At 58.5% G+C, this 19,009-nt stretch overlaps 3 protein-coding genes across 5 annotated transcripts; 1 reads left to right on the plus strand and 2 right to left on the minus strand.

Moving 5' to 3' along the window:
* Positions 1 to 912: 912 nt before the first annotated feature.
* Positions 913 to 7,299, plus strand: ATG4D (autophagy related 4D cysteine peptidase). Its single transcript, XM_042978152.1, is given in 11 exon segments — positions 913 to 1,236; positions 1,782 to 1,865; positions 1,947 to 2,120; positions 2,418 to 2,513; positions 2,516 to 2,693; positions 2,768 to 2,832; positions 4,992 to 5,122; positions 6,007 to 6,085; positions 6,162 to 6,238; positions 6,322 to 6,441; positions 7,081 to 7,299. Coding segments are annotated over 11 exon segments (1,419 nt in total). The 5' UTR covers positions 913 to 1,004; the 3' UTR covers positions 7,264 to 7,299.
* On the minus strand, positions 7,290 to 16,044 carry KRI1 (KRI1 homolog). 3 transcript variants are annotated; one of them, XM_042978151.1, is made up of 19 exons: positions 15,789 to 16,044; positions 15,603 to 15,676; positions 14,733 to 14,838; positions 14,258 to 14,366; positions 13,943 to 13,997; positions 13,817 to 13,863; positions 13,425 to 13,521; positions 13,259 to 13,336; positions 12,864 to 12,994; positions 12,190 to 12,316; positions 11,987 to 12,082; positions 11,727 to 11,897; positions 10,602 to 10,677; positions 10,400 to 10,491; positions 10,194 to 10,320; positions 9,977 to 10,107; positions 9,004 to 9,068; positions 8,778 to 8,876; positions 7,290 to 8,179 (listed from the first exon to the last, which is right to left on the minus strand). In XM_042978151.1, exons 1-19 carry the CDS (start codon positions 15,880 to 15,882, stop codon positions 7,840 to 7,842), a joined length of 2,115 nt encoding a protein of 704 aa, XP_042834085.1. In that variant the 5' UTR covers positions 15,883 to 16,044; the 3' UTR covers positions 7,290 to 7,839. The 3 variants fall into 3 exon arrangements, with proteins under 3 accessions (XP_042834085.1, XP_042834083.1, XP_042834084.1); XM_042978149.1 differs by having other exon boundaries at positions 13,817 to 13,866; positions 15,789 to 16,043; XM_042978150.1 differs by having other exon boundaries at positions 10,400 to 10,488; positions 13,817 to 13,866; positions 15,789 to 16,039.
* Positions 16,045 to 16,362: 318 nt separating this feature from the next.
* CDKN2D (cyclin dependent kinase inhibitor 2D) lies at positions 16,363 to 18,898 on the minus strand. The gene is made up of 3 exons (XM_042978153.1): positions 18,795 to 18,898; positions 18,367 to 18,522; positions 16,363 to 17,317 (listed from the first exon to the last, which is right to left on the minus strand). The coding sequence occupies exons 2-3, from the start codon at positions 18,505 to 18,507 to the stop codon at positions 16,958 to 16,960; spliced, it is 501 nt and encodes a 166-aa protein (XP_042834087.1). The 5' UTR covers positions 18,508 to 18,522; positions 18,795 to 18,898; the 3' UTR covers positions 16,363 to 16,957.
* Positions 18,899 to 19,009: the final 111 nt, after the last annotated feature.

Here is a 19,009-nt window from a genome sequence, read left to right on the forward strand (position 1 = left end):
GCTGATCCTCCTAACACTCCTGAGTCAGACGCATTGAAATTTTTTTTACAACTTTATTGAGGTATAACTGACATACATCATACCACACACCTTTCAAGTGTTCAATCCGATGAGTTTCACATCCTGAAAACCAGCACCGGGATCAAGATACTAAACACATCCACCACCTCAAGAAGTATATTCTAGCCCTTTTTGGTCCCTCCCTCTAGCCTCTCGCCACCCCACCCCACCCCCAGACACCCCGAAACCGATCTGCTTTCGGTTACTAGAGACGAAGTTGCATTTTCTGGAGTTTTATATACATGGGACCAGAGAGTATATACTCTTCTTTATCTGGCTTCTTTCCCTCCGCAGGATTATCACGAAGATTCCTCAATGTTGTTGTGTGTATTAGGCCCTTTTTGGCTCCTAAGGAAACTGAGCACACAGAGGTGTAGTTTGGGGGAGTGAGGAGGGGGCGTCACACGGGTTTGGCCCCATAGCAAGGCGGGTCTCGGATGCGCAGGCCGCGGAGGGGCGCTCTGGCGGGTGGGACGCGGGCAGGTGCACACACGCGCGGCGGCCGCGCCTGGACCGCCTTTGCCGGCGCGCCGTCGGGGGCGGGGCCGGGGCGGGCCCGGGGCGGGGCTTCCCGACTCTGGAGCCTCCGATAAGGGCCTGCGGGGGGCTCGGACGCGCCTGGGCGCTGCGATAGGGTGGCGGGGCGTGCTCGTGGGGCGCCGCGGGGAGGCGCCGCGGCCCGAGGTCCCGGTGCGGCCACCCGGAACCGGGGCCGGGCGGGGCGGGGCGTCCGGCCGTGTCGCGCCCGCCCGGCTCCCGGGGCCAGGGCCGCTAAAATGGCGGCGGCGGCGGCGGAGGTGACAGCGTCCCGCGCCGGGCCCGGGGGCCTGGCCGCCGCGTCGGGGGCCGACTAGCGCCTTCCTGGGCGCCGCGGCCCGGCCCCCACCCCGGGCGCTCGCGCGCGGCCCCCACCTGGGCCCTCCGTCCGCCCTCCCGGCGCGCCCATGAACTCCGTGTCGCCGGCCGCCGCGCAATACCGGAGCGGGAGCCCGGAGGACGCGCGCCGCCCCGAGGGCCGCAGGCCGCGGGGCCCCCGAGTCCCGGACCCCAACGGCCTGGGGCCCTCTGGAGCCAGCGGCCCGGCTCTTGGCTCGCCCGGGACCGCCCCTGGGGAGCCGGACGAGGTGGACAAGTTTAAGGCGAAGTTCCTGACGGCCTGGAACAACGTCAAGTACGGTGAGGAGGGGGCGGGCCCGGGGGTTGTGTTCTGAGATAGGAGCCAGCGGGGGGTTGGGCTTGGCGGGGGAGGGGGGGTGCTCGAGGTCGGTGGGAGTCCAGGAGAACCAGACGCTGGCCCTCCGAGTGTTCCACCCTTTGCTCGCCTCTTGTGAGTCACCTGTGGGTCCCCCGCCCTGTCCTGTCCTGCCCTGCCCCGGGCGGACCTGCAGCAGGTCCAAAAGGAATGTGTTTTCAAGTCTCCATTCCCGTGTGACCTTGGGCAAGGTTTCTTTGCTCTGCTGTGCCTTCATTTTTCCCCTCTGTAAAACGGATACAATAATCAGAACTGCTTTATTCGTCCCGAATTAATGGCAAACACTCACGTGGCCGTTACTACGGTCCCTGCCTCCCTCCGAGAGGACTGTGGCATGGATTTCCCCGTGCCAGCCCTGAGATAGGACCTAGGATGGTCTCCGTTTCACAGACCAGGGAGTAGAAGCGCTGTTGCTGTGAAGCAGGTGCTTCAAGTCGCTGGGTGCTGCCCCACCCACGTCTCCCCCCAGGCTGGGCAGTCAGAAGCCGGACCAGCTTTAGCAAGATCTCCAGCGTCCACCTCTGTGGCCGCCGCTACCGCTTCGAGAGCGAGGGTGAGCTGGTGGCCCCGGTCCGCGGTTGAGGGAGGCCCCCAAGGCTGTTCCTGACGGCAGCTGACAAGCCTGGTCTCGCAGGTGACATCCAGCGTTTCCAGCGGGATTTCGTCTCCCGGCTGTGGCTCACCTACCGCCGGGACTTCCCGCCCCTCGCTGGAGGCTGCCTGACCTCGGACTGTGGCTGGGGATGCATGCTTCGCAGCGGGCAGATGATGCTGGCACAGGGCCTGCTGCTGCACTTCCTGCCCAGAGGTGAGTGGGGGAAGGGAAGGGCCCCCTCAGAGTGCAGCGCCAAGGGCACAGGGCGGCACAGGGCAGCGGTGTTGGGCTTGTTTGTAAACTAAGTTTACAGTTAAGTTAGATTGTGTGCCAAGTAAGTTTTGAGGGGGGCGTGAGAGTTTATCAAATAAGTTGCAGGAATGGGAAAATTGTTGGGAAACGTGGCGTCTTGGGAGCCTTAGAATTGTACGTAAAGCATGAGCTGATGGGAAACGTGCCCCCCTCCGGCCCCCACTGGCACCGTCTGACTGTGTACTCCATCCCCACCAGACTGGACGTGGTCCGAGGCCTCAGGCCTGGGCCCCTCTGAGCCATCAGGGTTGGCCTCTCCCAACCGTTACCGCGGGCCTGCACGCTGGATGCCCCCCGCTGGGCCCAGGGCACCCCCGAGCTGGAGCAGGAACGTCGGCACCGGCAGATAGTGTCCTGGTTCGCCGACCACCCCCAGGCCCCCTTTGGTCTACACCGGCTGGTGGAGCTTGGGCAGAGCTCAGGCAAGAAGGCGGGTGACTGGTATGGGCCATCTCTGGTGGCACACATACTCAGGTGAGGGCCGCTGCAGGGGACACGGGAACCACTGGGTTTCCCCCAGGAACTCAGGCCTTCCCTCTCACCCCCAGGAAAGCTGTGGAGAGCTGCTCAGAGGTCACCCGCCTGGTGGTGTATGTTTCTCAGGACTGCACAGGTAAGAGACCGGAAACCACAGTCACAGAGTTCTCACCCTGAGCCAGTCGCTAGGACTTAACCTGCCTCAGAGGCTGAAACCAGTTCTGGGGCAGAGGGACCCTTGGAAAGGATTCAAGGCCCACACAGTGGAAAGTCCTCAGGATCCCTCCACTCCCTCTGGAACCAGGAGAGGAAACTTTAGGGGCTTCTCTACAAGTGATAGAATAAAGGACATAAGGACTTCCCTCCATCAGGTCCAATTTACTCCTACTCTGTAAATAATTCTTAAAGAATTCTTTTTTTTTAATTAATTTTTTAATGTTTATTTATTTTTGAGAGACAGAGTGCAAACGGGAGAGGGGCAGAGAGAGAGGCAGACACAGAATCTGAGCAGGCTCCAGGCTCTGAGCTGTCAGCACACAGCCTGACGTGGGGCTCTAACTCACCAACCTGACCTGAGCCGAAGTTAGCCACTTAATTGACTGAGCCACCCAGGCGCCCTCCTCCAAATCAGTCTAGATAGGGTTTTTATTAATAGGAGCCTCGGTGGATTGGTATCAGGGAATCTACAAAACCTATACGTTTTTATGCAGAATTGTAGAGATTTGGGCAACGTTTGATTTTCACGGACAACCCGATCTTACTCTGTTTGGGCTGTTATAACAGAAGTACCACAGACTATAGAGGCTTCTAAATAACGGGAATTTATTTTCGTAGTTCTGGGGGCTGGGAAGTCCAAGATCAGGACATCAGCAGATTCAGTGTCTGGTGGGCACCCACTTCCTGGTTTATTTTTCTGTGTCCACATGGTGGAAGGGGCTCTCTCAGGTCTTTTTTATAAAGGCACTAATCCCATTCATGAGGATTCCACCTTCATGACCTAGTCGTCTCCCAAAGGCCCCACCTCTTAATACCATCGCCTTAGGGATTAGAATTTCTTCTCCGGGGGCGCCTGGGTGGCGCAGTCAGTTAAGCGTCCGACTTCAGCCAGGTCACGATCTCGCGGTCCGTGAGTTCGAGCCCCGCGAGTTCGAGCCCCGCGTCAGGCTCTGGGCTGATGGCTCGGAGCCTGGAGCCTGTTTCCGATTCTGTGTCTCCCTCTCTCTCTGCCCCTCCCCCGTTCATGCTCTGTCTCTCTCTGTCCCAAAAAAAAAAAAAAAAAAAAAAAAAAAAAAAGAATTTCTTCTCCGTCTTTGTCTTCTTCTTCTTCTTTTTTAATGTTTATTTTATTTTTTAAGAGAGAGAGACAGAGTGCAAGCAGGGGAGGGGCAGAGAGAGAGGGAGACAGAATCCAAAGCAGGCTCCAGGCTCTGAGCTGACAGCACAAAGCCCGACGCGGGGCTCAAACCCAGGAGCCATAAGATCATGACCCGGGTTGAAGTCAGACGCTTAACCCCCTGAGCCACCCAGGCACCCCCCCCCCAACTTTTTTTAATGTTTATTTTTGACAGAGAATGCATGTGTGTGTGCGAGTGGGGGAGGGGCAGAGAGACTAGAGAGAGAATCCCAAGCAGGCTCACCGTGTCAGCACGGAACCTGATGCGTGACTCTATCCCATGACTGCAAGATCATGACCTGAGCTGAAATCAAGAGCTGGACGCTCAACCGACTGAGCCACCCAGGCGCTCTGGGGATTAGAATTTCAACATCTGAATTTTGGAGGGGGGAGACACAAGCATTCAGACCATAGCAGCTGCGTTTCCAGAAGGGTCGAATCCACTTTTCTGGGAGCCAGGCAGGGGCTTACTTAGCAGTAAGGCAGGAGGTGGGAGAATGGAGACCAGCGTTTTGGACTCGAGGAGGAGGGACACACAGGGACATTCAGCTGAGGGGCAGTCTGCTTGGTGTTGCCATTTCTATATGGGCAAACCCATGCTCTGAGTAAGTAAAGACTAACCAGGCCTGGAACTGGGGAGGTGCTCTGCCTCCTCCTGGTTTTCTGTTCTTTATCGAAACCTCGGGGCCTCAATTGCCCTGTCTGTAAAATGGGGATGTTGACACCTACCTGGAGGCCCTGGAATTGTCTGGGGGAATTTGGGGCGGGTGGGGCGCCAGAAAGACATCCTTTTCCGCCGGTGACAGGAGTAGGACCCTGAGAGACTGCATAGGCTTCGGGAGGGCCGCGCTCTGAGGCTTGAAGGGTGGGCGAGAACGTGACTTGCCGCGCTGTCCTTCCAGTGTACAAGGCAGATGTGGCACGCCTGGTGGCCAGGCCGGACCCCACAGCTGAGTGGAAGTCTGTGGTCATCTTGGTGCCGGTGCGGCTGGGTGGCGAGACGCTCAACCCTGTGTATGTGCCCTGCGTGAAGGTAGGTTCCGCCGAGCCTCCCCTGGGAACTGCCCCGGCTTCGTTAGCTCGGCTTGGGTGTTTCTGCTTCCCCCGTCTCTATCTGTTGCTTCAGTGGTTCCGAGCACCTATTATGTGCCGAGCACCGTCCCAGCTGCTGGGGGCTTGGAGGCCAACAGGCAAACGTTTGTGCCCTCTGGGAGTGGGGAAGGTCAGACAGTGGATCTGAAACCACACTGACAGCTGTGGCATTATGCCGTAGATTCTAGAGGGACTAAAACTAACACTGAAGGGCAGATGGGGGTGGCTGCAGCCTAGGAAAGCCCCTCTCCAGCAGGGCAGGAGAGGAGGCAGAGGCGTGCTCTAGGCAAAAGGAAAGGCAAGGCTGGAAAAACCCTGGTGTTTTTACTCAGAATGAAGGCCAGAATTGTCCCTACAGCCTGCAAGGCTTTGCACTGTGTCCCTGTTCCTTGACCTCATCTGCCCCCACTCTCCTTTCTCAGTTCACTCTGCCCCAACCACACAGGTCTCCCCACTGTTCTCAGAACACACCTGCCCCAGGGCCTTTGCACTCACTTCCATCTGCTTGGAGTGCTCTTTGTGCAGAGATACACTCCTAACTCCCTCTCTTACTTCATTCAGGTCTTTGCTGAAGTGGCACCTTTTAGTGAGGCCGTTCTGATTCCCCTTATTTCAAATTGCAAAGCCCTCTTTCATCCTTTAATCTCCCAGTGTTACTGCCCGCTGATGCGACAGAACTTACTCATCTTGTTCCTTGTTCGTCTCCTACGGTAGAATGTCTGCTCCATGAGAACAGGCTGGGGCTTTTGCTAAGTGTTTCTCAAGGGACTGTCTCTGACAGCACCTGCCCAAAGCACACTCCTTCACCCCCTTTCCTCCCTGCAGGAGCTCCTGCGTTCAGAGCTGTGCCTGGGCATCATGGGGGGCAAGCCACGGCATTCACTGTACTTCATCGGCTACCAGGGTAGGCCCACCCCTTCCCACTCCATCCTGCCCCACCTTACCCCTCCCCAGCCCCTCTCATGCCTCCACCCTTGCAGATGACTTCCTGCTCTACCTGGACCCCCACTACTGCCAGCCCACTGTGGATGTCAGTCAGGCTGACTTCCCCCTGGAGGTGAGCTGGCTGGGATCCCTGGGGTGGGGCTGGGGAACGTGGAGGGAGCCGGGGCCCTAAGCTTCCCACGTCTTATGCCCCAGTCCTTCCACTGCACCTCACCCCGAAAGATGGCCTTTGCCAAGATGGACCCAAGCTGTACGGTGGGGTTCTATGCTGGAGACCGGAAGGAGTTTGAGACGCTCTGCTCAGAGCTGACCAGGGTGAGCAAGGAGGGGTGGAGGGTGGAGGGCAAGGGGCAAGGAGGGAGTGGAAGAGGAACAGAGATCTTGAGTCTAGCAGACACGGGCGGGGCAGGGGGGTGCTACTTGCAGGCTGTGTTGTCAAGATTGTTATCCTGTCCCCAAGCTACTAACGCCCAGCCATGACCAATTAGACAAAAGAAGGGCATAAAAGGAGAAGTGAGGAGCATTGTTGCTTGAGCTGCCCCCATGAGCTCAAGTGGTGGGGCCTCTCCCCATCCCCTGGCTCTACAGCCCCATCAGGGCCTTACCCTTATAATAGTGTCAAAAGGTAGCCACCAGCCTTCCTGGGCACCCACCTCCCAGTTCAGTGGAAAGGAAGCCTCACTTTCCCAGCAGATGCAGCAAAAACCACAGGGTTGCTGTTCATTGGTTACACTGGGCCATATGTCCATCACTGGGCCAATCACTCGGGCCAGGGAATGGACGGTGCTGACTGGCTGGCCTGGGTCATCGCCCAGAGGGATGGGAGCTGAGCTCAGGAAGCACCTGATAAATATACCTATTGGGATATTTACCTATTGGGATACCAATTGGGATAATTATAGGATAATTAACATGGTTTGGAGCTAAGCCACTCTCTCTCTCTCTTCCCTCCAGGTCCTCAGCTGCTCCTCAGCCACAGAGCGGTACCCCATGTTCACCCTGGCCGAGGGCCATGCTCAGGACCACAGCCTGGATGCCCTCTGCTCCCAGCTCTCCCAGCCGACGCTGCGGCTCCCTCGCCCGGGGCGGCTCCTCAAAGCCAAACGCCCAAGTTCTGACGACTTTGTGTTTTTATGACGGGTGGCGTTGGGGGAGAAGATGCGCACTATTTATTTTTTTATTTATGTCATGCTGGGTGTGGGAGCTTGACATCGGGAGGTGATGGGTCTTCCCCTTCTCACTCCCTTGACAAGCGCAGCTGAGACCAGTCCAGGAAAGCTCTGAACTGGGGCCATTCGGACAATGGGCCTCCCGCCAGCTGGGCCCTCCTCACAGGGCAGGGAGGGAGAGCTTCCGGACACCCACTCAGGGCCTGACTCAAGTACTGTAGTTTGCACTGGACCACCCATGCCCCTCACTGGTCCCAAAGCCCCTACCCTGCTAAGGACGGGGGGTACGGGGGGGGGGGGGAACTGTGGCCACTGGGGGCTAATAAAGCCGTTTAATTTGACTGTGGCTATGGCTGGGCCCAGCATTTAAGGGATGGGGTCCAAGGGGTCCAAGGCGTGTCTCAAGGTGAGACGCTGGGGGAAGCGTGTTAGGTAGGCCTCACTTCCACAACTTCTTTGGCCACAGGCAGACACCAGGGTCTACACAGTCCCCAAGCTCGATTGGAGGGGAGGAGCCCCAGGGCCCCTGCCTGCTCCCCGGAGCTCAGGGGCCGCTCTTGGGACCCTGTTGCTTCCTCCGCTGCCGGCCCAGCTGCCGGAAGTGCAGCCGTTTGGGGTTGAGGCCAAAGGCCTGCAGTCTCTGGCGGCTAAACTCACGGCCACCCAGGGTCACGGTGGGGCCCAGGAGACGCGCCTTCTTGCCCCTCCTCCGCCTGTGGGGGACTGGCTTCTGGGTGGGAGACACAGGACCCGCCTCTTCCTGTGTCGGGGGGCTCCCAGGCTGGGGCCGCTGCCCACAGGCCCCATCAGGCGCCAGCAGCTGCCCCGGAGGGTCGGCTTTGTCTCTCTGTGGCTTCCCTGTGGCTTCCGTGAGCGTCTCCGTCCTGAGGAGAAAAGCAGGGGCTCAGCCCAAGCCTGGCAGGCCTGTTCCTGAGCACACATCTCCCATTTTACAGATGAGGAAAGGAGAGGTTCAGAGAAGCAAGGCAGAAGATCAGAGGCCTGCCTCAGATTCAAACCCAAGTCTGACACCAAAACTGGGGCTTTTCTACTGAAGTCAGAGGCTGGACTGTATTGCTGATAATTCTGGTACCTGGGCTTATTTCAGCTTTAAATCAACTCTGTGAGCTTCTATCACCCCTGCTTTATAGATCAGGAAATAACGGTCTTAATACTATTACTACCTACATAGCATTTCCTCTGTTTTAAACGCTTCAAATGAATGAATTCACTTAATCCTCAAAAACCCAATAAGAAATGAGCCATCTTTACCCCCATTTTAAAAATGAGGAAACAGGCCCAGAAAAGGCAAGTGCCTTGCCCAAGGTCACACAGCTGTGGCCCAGTCAGAATTTGAACCCAGGTATCAGAGAAAGGAAGCCCCATTCCCAGGGCCATGCAGCAAAATGGCTGACCGAGCAAGACTCGAACCCAGGCCCAGCTGGCTCCCGAGCCCGCCCTCCTCCAGCCAGTGACACTCACCCCTCTGGGCAAAGTGACTTGAAGATCTGCCTCTTCTTCCAGGAGTTCTGGGCCTTCTGGCTGTATGCCCTCTTGTCCTGCAACTCCTCTTGCTCTGACCTGCAGATGCCCAGCAGACAGGCCTATTGCCCGACGCTCTGGGAGGGACCCGTGCCTGCTCACCTGCCTGCCCGCCGCCCCCCTCCCCCCCCCCCCCCGGACACCCGGCCCAGTCCCAACCTGTCACCTGTACATGCAGGTCTTCTTCAGGGAGCACCACCGGTTCAGCTCTTTGTCATCAGCAGCGAGGATCTACACAGGGAGGGAGGGTGGGATCCTGCTTGTTTGAGCCCTGGGTCGGGGGGTGTAGGCGGCCTGGCTCTCTCGGAGCCTTAGCCACCTCACTGTTCAAAGCAGGGTAACGCTCCTCCCAAGTTCAGCAGGATGTCACCATAGCGGGAGAGGACTGATTTCTGCGGAGGCCACTAGAGGTCTTTGGCAGGGGACATCAGATGGGGAAACTGAGGCCCATCAAGGAGATCCTTGCCGTAGTCACACGGCCACGGAGTGGCTGATTTAAGATCCCAGTTTGGGGGTCCAGGGGTCCCAGCAGCCTCAGAACAGGGCAAGGGTCTCTGCTAATGACCGGGTGTGCAAATTATAGATGAGGCCCAGCCTCCCAGCTCCAGGCCTCGGTTTCCTCATCTATAAGGTGGGCAAGCCCCTTAGAAACTATTCAGATTGAGTAAATGCAGATGATATGAGCTCCATAAACGTTGGCTTTGCGGGCCATGCACAGTCAAGCACCCACAGCCACATGGCTGAGGGACAAATGCCATTCCGAGAGCCATACACGTTCATTGCACCTCTGTAGCCACAAGGGGGGGCTGTTATTAGGCCCGTTTTAAGTGGGGAAACAGGCACGGCGTTCTAGGTCACGCAGCTGGTGAGTGACCAAAGCAAGATTTGAATCCAGGCCATCTGTTTCCAGGGCCACCCAACCGCAGACGTACGGTGACAGAATGGGAAGTACTATTTACAGGGGTGTCTGTGGGCACAGCCGCTGGAGGCAGGTGACATTACTCGTGTTGTTAGCGCTAACACTCCTCTTGTTTTCAAGGTGAGGGAGCAGGGGTGTTGCAACCCCTGCGGGGTCCACACTCCCTCTTGCCCCCGGGGCACCCCCTGCCCCTGTGCCGGGCACCCCTCTGGGGCCTCACCTCCTCGGTGCTCAGCCCGAAGTCGCAGGGAACCACAGTGCGGTACTTAAAGCGACAGGGCAGATCGTCAATGATGTCCTCGTAGTCCAGCCGGTAATACTCATCCAGGTACTCCTCGAACGTCTTGTCTCCTGTGAGGGGAGGGAGCCAGGCTGCCAGGGTGTGCCGGGCCCCGCGGAGCCCCTGCCCGCCCCCCCGCCAGCAGCCCGGGACTCACCAGGGTTGAACACGGGCTTTTCCTGTCCCACCGCCGTGGCGAAGGGCGACTTGCGCTTCTTCTTGCCTGTCAAGGGGGCCTCGCGCCGCTTTTTCCGCGGCTGGCTGGGGTCGTAGTCAGCATCCATCTGCCAAGATGCAAAAGTCAGGCCAGCCCCCGGGGGGACCCCACACACCCCCAGGTCCCCCTCCACCCTGGGCACCTACATTGAAGTCGGGGTCCTCGCAGTGCGGTTCCTGCCGGCTCCAAGCTCCGTCCTGCTCGGGCCCAGCCCATGTGTCCCAGTTCCAGTCATCTGCTTCCAAAGGAGACAGGGTAGGGGGTCAGGGTGGGACTTTGGACTTGAGACCCAGCCACTCCCCCAGCTGGTGCCCGCCGCCCCCCCCCCCCGCCCCGCCGTGACCTCACCTTCAAGCCCTTCCTCTTCCTCAAATTGCGGCTTCTCCTCCTCCGTGGTGCCATAGTACTCGTCCCCAAAATATCTCTATGGGGTCAGAGCCAGGAGGGATCAGCAAGGCCTCTCCCCCCAGACAGTTTCATTCCTGCACCTTACATGGCTCCCAGCACCCTCAAGGCCTAGCTGCTGCCTGTGTGCCCAGGCCCCTCCAGGCCCCAATCCCCCTGATTCTGTTCCAACGAGCCGCGGTTCTTTCCCTCCCACAGGCCTTTGCACCTGCAGTACCCCCTCCCCGGCTGCCTAACTGCGGCTCAGGCCTCCGGTCTCCGCTGCCTGCCCTCAACCCGCTCACCACCACACCTGCCAAAGCCGATCAGGGACTCCCTGAATACCCCACCTCCCCCTGCACACCGCCCATCACCACTCTGATCCCTGGGGGCACTCACTGTACAGTTAAGTGCCTGCCATCAGACTGGGAGCTCTGGGAGAGCAGCGACCACTATGTCGCCTGATGCTCAGTGACCACCAGTCTGGCTCTCGCCGTTACATGAGCTCCGAGGCCGTTGGGCCCCTGCTGGAACCCCGGCACCCAGTGGGCACCTGGCAAAGGCAGATATTGCTCACGGTGTCACTTATTAAGCCCCTACTGTATGCCCAATGCTGGGCTGCATCTTGCTGCGTTCTCACAAACACCCCAAGGGACAGAAACTACCTCTGTTCTACTGAGGAAACTGAAGCCTACGCGTCCTCACTCTCCTTCCCTGGCCTCCGAGGCTTGGTCGGGGGCCTCTTTGGGGCTCCCGGGGTCCCCGCTACTTTCCTCATAAGGCCCTATCGCCTGTTTCCATGGCCTGACACTATGTCCCCTCTAACCCAACAATAAACATCAACAGCAACAAGACGAAAGGAAACACAGCTACCCCGTTCCTTGAGCATTACCAATGTTTACACGTACTCCTCTTAGGCCGTCCTTACAACAGCCCTGAGGTAGACAGTATGGCTAAGCTCACTTTGCAGACAGGGACACATGCTCAGATCGAGTCACTTCTCAGAGGTCACACAGCCGGGAAACCACCACTGATTCCAGACCCCTGTCCCAAGCACTGCGTGGCGGGGGTGGGGTGCAGGGGCCGCACCTGCATGAGCTGGTCATGCTGGGTAGGATCAAAGTCGTCCTCCAGGTCCTTCTCCTCGAAGCCCAGTGTCTCATTGCCTGTGACCTGCCGCAGCCTCTCCAGCTTGGCCAGGATCTCCTTCCTTTTCAGGTTCTTCAGCTGCTTGAGCTCTTCCTGCTTCTTCGCTTTCTCCTGCAGGTGACAGGCCAGGGAGAGAGGGAGGACGTGGGCTCTCCCCGCAGGGCTGACAGCCCTCCCCGGCCTGACACCCCCACACTCACCCTCTTCTTTCGCTCCCTCGTCTCCTCTCTCCGCTCCTTCCTGCGCTCGTCCTTGCGGCGCACAGAGGACGCGATGCTTCGAGGGTAGGTCTTGACCTGTGGGCAGCAAGGGAGCCCAGAAAGGGCCACAGAGATGATTCTGGGCTCTCCCGGCCTGGGCCCCAAGGTCCGGGTCCTGCTCGGCGCCCGCCCTGGCCACGCACCAAGGCCGAGTCCGGCTCCTCGAAGCGGAAGTTGTACTTGTGCTCAAAGTCCTCCTGCTTCTTCAGAAACAGCTCCCCCTCATCCGAGGAATCATCCACGGCCAGCTGGACGGGGAGGCTGGGGCCCCTGAGGGACGAGACGGGGCAGGGCTGGGGGTCAGCCGAGCCCCTGCACTCCTGTGTACCAGCTGTGTGAACTCATTGCCTCCTAAGAATCCTACTTTTGGGGCACCAGGGGGGTTTGGTTGGTTAAGCGTCCGACTCTTGATTTCGGCTCAGGTCATGATCTTACGGTTCGTGAGTTCGAGCCCCACATCGGGCTCTGTGCTGACAGCTCAGAACCGGCTTAGGCACCTCTCTCAATCCCTCTGTCTGCCCCTCTGCTGCCTGTGTGCACACTCTCTCCCTCTCCCTCTCCCTCTCCTCTCTCAAAATAAATAAACCAACTTAAAAAAAGATCCCTACTTCCGAGGCACCCCCATTTGACAGATGGGGAACCCGGGGACAATGTCTAACGACAAGGCCACCTAGCTCCAGACCCCATGCCCCTCGCCCCACCGCTCTTCCTCACAGAACAAGACCTCTGCTACCATCTGTGCAAAAAAGTAAACAGCCGGTGCCCTTGGCTGTCTGGCTGGCTTGGCTCCAGGCCCCTGGGGGACATGGTTACTCACGCTTCCTCCTCCTCCTCTCCTTCCTCCTCGCCCTCCTCCTCCTCCTCATAGTGTTTGTTAAGGATATAATCTCGCAGGAACCGCTCGCCTTCATCTAGCTCTGGGTCGTTCCAATATTCTTTGAGGTGGGTCTGGGGGGGCGGGGGGGGGCAGACAGGACACAGGTCAGGGACTTGTGGGCCGGGAAGGAGGTAGGCACGGACACCATGTAGATTTAAGTAACTGACACTTCACGGCCAGCCTATAAACTAGAGGGGATAACCCCCATTTTATAGAAATAGAAACTGGCGCCCAGAGAGGGGCACGCCCCACCTTCAGACTAGGTGCTCTTGACTACTCCCTCAAGGATTCGTTTCCAGAAAAAGGCTGGAAACGGTATAGACACGAGAACTCACCAGTTCTTGCAGGGTATCAGTGTTGCGAATCTCCTTCTGCCCCTTCAGCCATTCCACGTAGTCCGCATCCTCCTGGGCCTGAGGGTAGGCCAGCACTGAGGGTCTGGGGACCCCTTCCTGTCAGCAGCACCCCCCCACCTCGGTCCATCCAGGCCCCAGCACTTACCTTCTCCTCCCTGGTTTTAGCGCGTTTCTGCAGCAACCCGGAGCCGCCCTCCCCGGCACTGTCCTCGCTCTCGCTGTCTTCCACAAAAGCCCGGAAGCTGCCCACGTGAGAGAATAAGCCTCAGGATATGCAGGCTGGTCTCTGCCCACAGTCCCAGCATTAACCCCATTTACGGAGTCCTGAGCCCTCCACAACAAGCTCAGAGCAGTACTGTGACCCAGAGAGCATCGTCAACCCCATTTAACAGATGGAGAAACTGAGGCACGGAAAGACTAAGTGACGTGCCCAAGGGCACATGGCCATGAAGTACCACAGCTGGATTTGAACCCAGGCCTGTCCGATCCTGTGGCCTCAGTCCTATCCATTTGGCCATTCAATCCGCCCAGGCTCACCTTTCCTTGAGCTGTTTCTGCTCTTCTACGTAACTTTTTGACGAGATCTGCTGCAGAGAGAGTGACACAGGCCTCAGGCCCAGCCCCAAGCCCCTCAGCCCCCGACCAGGCCTCCACCCCACCTACCTGGAATCTCTGATTGGAGGTCTCCTCATCTGAATTTTCCTCATCGATATATTTGCTGCGCAAGGAAGAATGGGGCTCTCAGAACAGACTCCCCATGGCTCGTCTGTCCCGATGGGGCGGGCAGCTGTTAGAGCAGCAGTTGGGGGGCAGTGAGGTACAGGTGAGTCACTGACGATGCTGTTCTCTGGGGTTCCCTCAATTCTGGCGAGTCTCCGCCAGCTTCTTTCCACCCTTGCTTCTAAGACTCCCATGTGCCTGTCTGCCTGCCCTGGGAAGACTGTGGGGGGACGGTGGGGAGTCAAGGTCTCTCCTCACCCTTCTTTCTCCAAGATAACCTTCCTTTCGTAGTCCTTCAGGTACATGGGCCGCATCTTCTTTTGCTTCTCCTTGGCTGCTGGCACTTCCTCACTCTCCGAGGAGGATACTATCGGGTTGCCAGAGACACCTGCCATCACTCACAGCCCCCTTCCTTTCCCAGGCAGAGAATCCCACAGGGCTTGGGCCAGGACACCCCCAAGGTTTCAAATCCCCGAGCCACCAGTTCCCAGCTGTGAGACAGGTATCACACTTATACTACTTCAGTAGTAGCTGGCTACGCTCATTCAGCGAGTAATTCATGCTCTGAACAGTGCTAAGCACACAGTTGTTATTAACAGCAAGTGATAACCTAAAACACTGCTATGCACTGTAAACCTAGAACATATAACATATAAGCAAGGGTTCATTAAGTAGTCACAAAAGCCAGTAAGGCAGTGGGGAGCCTGGGCCATAGGGATGAGCAGCCCCAGACCTGTTCTCTGATAGAAGGTGGCATCTTTCTGGTAAATGCGGGGGTCCTTCTTCTTCAACAGGGAGAGAGTCCTGTAAAAGTCACGTTCTTGCTGGGGATCAAATTCCTAAGGCATGAAAAGGATCAGGAACAGACTTCAGAAAGGAGATGGGGAGAGCCTTGGTGGAGGCTAGGGGACACTAAGTAAGAGGGGCAGGTGGGCTGTGAGCCTGTGGAAATTAGGGTGGAGGGAGGGGTATACATTAGGAGGCTGGAGAAGGGATCCAGCTGGACAGAGGCAGGTAGGGGGCTCCAGGGTGGTATGAGGGGAGGTCGGAAGACAGCAAAGAGGTGGAGGAGGAAGAGGGCGCCTTTTGGGGGCGGGGAGGGGCAGGCCACACAGGTACAGGATCTGAAACAGGGGAAGGGGGTGGGCAAGGGGGAGGACAAAGGATTGACAGCGGGGCAGGTGAGCAGACAGGGAGCATGTGTGGGACAGCAAGCAGGGGCTGGGTTGCACAGCGAGGCCCCGAAGATCAGGGCTGATGTGAGAGGCCGAGCGTCCCATGTGGCAAAGAGATGTCCCACTTCGGGGACTGACAAATGGTTAAATTCTTGGGGATGAGGAAATGGACACAGCCGTTGCTCCTCACATCAGGATGGGCAGGTGGATCGTGCGTGGCGAGAGAGAGGAAGTAGGGGGGCATTGGGCCACCCCGTGGGGATGGGGAGGGCGCTGTGTGTCGTCCATGGGATTAGAAAAAGGAGGTTGGACGCTCCCGTAGGGTGGAAGGGGGCTGGAGACTAGCCACCCTCTGCATATCAGGATAGGGGTGCGGTGGGGAGCTTGGATGCTTCCCGAAAGTACGGGGCCGGAGTGAGAAAGCTCACCACGCGCTCGTCGCCAGAGTCGGACTCAGAGCTGGAGTCGCCGCCGCTGTCTCGGTCCCCGTAGCGATCTTTAACTGCGGGGCAGATGAGAGCCCCTCACAGATGAGCTTGGAAGACCAGATCAACCCCCGCTTCCCGACGACCCAGTCCGCGCCGCCGCCCCGCGCGCATGCGCCCCGCACTCACGCCGCTGCAGCTCCTCGCGCTCCCGGTAGCGGCCGTACCGCGCGGCAAACGCCGCGTTTACCCGAAGGGGTGACGACCCGCGCGGTTCCGGCATGGCGGCTCTGCGACCCACTGCGCACGCGTGTGGCGAGTGTCCCAAGGGGGTGGGGCTACCCTCAGCCCCAGCCTCGGCAGGCCTTAAAGGAGGCGGAGCCTCGCAGGCCGCCCCTAATCCCTCCCCCAGTCTTTCCGGGATCCCTTACGCCACCCGACCGCAGTCCCCGCCCGCGGGTCACGCCTCTGTGGGTCAGACTACAGCCATCGCCCCCCCTCCCCCCCCACCACTCCGGGGCTCCCGGCACCCAGCTGACATCTGGGGGCCCTTTCTCCACTCGCGGTTTCCTGCCTCCCTTCCGTTCCGACAGCGTAAACCGCTGCCCCACCCAGCACACTCACCTCTGTCACCCTGGGAATTACCACTCTCTCCCCTCCCCCAAAGTATCCACGATTTGCGACCCCCGTGCCCACCCCCCACAAACATACTGGACGTGCGACTCTCCATCGCAGACTCAAAAATCAGAAGCCACCAGCTCTGTGATCATGCACAAGTCTTAATTTAATGGGTAAAAACATTAAATTATCACACAACAATATTTTTCCATAAAGCTTAATAAATAGAATCTTTTTTTAACGCTGTACAAGAGACTGAAAAACAAGTTTCCAACAAAATATGAACTCATACTACCCTTCTATTGATTTTAAACACTCCCCCCTCCCCCCATGCTTGAAAGCAGTGTGCACATTTGAGGTCTGTCTCTGGGTACAGCTAGCCAAGGTCGCCAGGTTCCAGGAGCCCTGGAAGCGATGACCTCACTCGGGCTGGGGCTTTAAACGCTCTGCCCTTGGGCGTCTGCAGCCCCAGCAATCTGAGGCGCAGAGAAAACTGAACCGTTTAGACGGCTGTTGCCTGCAGGAGCCCTTCTCTGCCCAACACATCAAAAGGGGTGAGAAAAACAAATGAGAAATGTCCCTCAAACACACACACCCCACAAATCAACACCAACAAGCCACAAACTGGTGCCCCTCCCCTTTTGACAGGGGGCAGAAGGAGTGAGGGGAGAAAGTGTTTCTTTCCTCCTCTTTTGACACAGAACCCTGTTGGGTCTGGTTGCTGCAGTGGGTGCCCCGGGTCACAGCAGTACCACCGAGTGCCCCTGCAGTATGTCCATGAGATCCTGGGCCCCTATCCCCTGGGCCAGCTCCAGGGGTGTGAGCCCCCTGGCGTCCCTGTGATGGAGATCAGACTCAGAAGCCAGGAAGCTGACCACAGCGGTGTGGCCCTCTCGCACCGCCAGATGGATGGGGAGTGCCCCGGTGCTGTCAGGCACGTTGACATCAGCACCATGCTCTACCAAAACCTTCAGGGTGTCCAGGAATCCAGTGCGTGCCGCATCATGGGCTGGAGTGGTGCCGGAGGTGTCCTGGACATTGGGGCTGGCACCTTGCTTGAGAAGTTCCAACGCAATGGTGGAGCTTCCAAACATCATGACCTGTGTGGGGGCAGAGAGTGAGGGGTCCTCAAGGGAGAGGTTCCAGGAAAAGGGGTCACTGTAGAGAGGGATCATTCAAGAATAGGGAACACTAGAGCTCTTCTAAAGAATGGGGACACACCAGGGAACACAAGCTCTCAGGCGGTTGTTTGATACCCCAGAGAAAGACGTCTCCTTGGAATAGGGACCCCGAAGAAAGTGGTCGCCCCCCTAAGGATAAGAAAACCACGTAGGGAATAGCCTCCAAGGAAACGTTCAAGAAACCTAAGACCCTCCCCAAGGAAGCAGAGATATGCCCCATCCCATATGGGAAATCGCTAGGAAATATGACCCCTCCCCCACCCCCAGAAATAGGCCTCATAGAATGAGAACTGCTCCAAAGAACTTGGAGAGCAACCTCAAGGGAAAGGAGATGCCCAGGGAATTTGAAACCCCAGGGTACTTGCCCTGAAGAAATAGGGTTCCCCCTGTAAAATGCCCCCAGGGAATAAGGATGCCTATGCAACGTGTAACTGTGCCCCACTTAGGACTTCCCTTAATATACTAGGAATCTGGAAACACACACACACACACACACACACACACACACACACACACCCCAAAACAGGAATGGAGAGTTACCCAAATAACTGGATACATCTCAGAGAACCCTCCAGAAAATAGGGAACACCTGGAAACATGAATCCCTCCTTCCAGTGATTGGATCCCCCCACAGAAGTTCCAAGAAACAAGAGCCAGTCCTATGAAGCCGGGATCCAAAGAAGCTGCTCTCACATCGCGGAATAAGAACCTCCCCAGGGAAAATTAATCTTCTGCACCCAGAAAACAAGAAATCCTCCAGAGAAGATGGAAAGTCCTCCCCTCCCCCCACCTAACTCCATCCACCACCCACCCACGAAAGTAGACATCAAGGAGCAACAGCGCCCCAGGGGGAAAGGACCGAGCCCCCCCCCCCCCCCCCCCGTCAGCCACCACCGCGGTCAAGGAGACTTGAGGGAAAGGGTCTGGGGTTCCAGCCTCGCCGTCGCTCCCGGCCAGCCGGGCCTCACCTGCAGCGCCGTCTTGCCGAAGCGGTTCAGGGCATCGGGGTGCACCAGCTCACGGTGCAGAAGGCGGCGCACCTCCTGCACGTCGCCTCGGGCCGCGGCCCCGCTTAGCCTGTCGCCTGCGCGGACCTCCTCCAGCAGCATGTCGACGCTGGCAGCCTGCGAAGCCCCCCGCCCCACGCCGGCGCGGTCAGTGTGGGGAAATCCACTGGCGCTGGCCCTAAGATCTCCCCCGAGGTGCACCTGGCCTGCGCGACGCTCCCAGCCCAGCACACTAGTCGGCCCTCCGCGCGACCCCCGCCCTGCCGGCGGGCTCCTCCCCCTGTCGGCCAGCGGGTCGCCAGGGGCTGGGAGCCGGGCCCAACCCTCCGCGGCTCGCAGGGCCCGGCCCGGCGCCCGCCCCTTGGGGGCCGGGTCTCCCCCCAACTCACCCTCCCTCCTCCTCCTCGACGGGCGGGGTCTGTTCTGAGCCGCCGCCGCTGCCGCCGCTGAGCTGGCCGCCAGGGGGCGGAGATAGCGCGCTTGAGGCCCCGCCCCGAACGCTGCGGATTTGTTTTCTTACGAACTCGCTACACTGTAGCCCAGCCGCGTTGCCCGGCGCGCGACCCGGCAGCGCCCCGCCCATGCGGCCAGGGCAACCAATGGC

This window comes from Panthera tigris, chromosome A2 (assembly GCF_018350195.1).
Source record: "Panthera tigris isolate Pti1 chromosome A2, P.tigris_Pti1_mat1.1, whole genome shotgun sequence".
Taxonomy (NCBI): domain Eukaryota; kingdom Metazoa; phylum Chordata; class Mammalia; order Carnivora; family Felidae; genus Panthera; species Panthera tigris.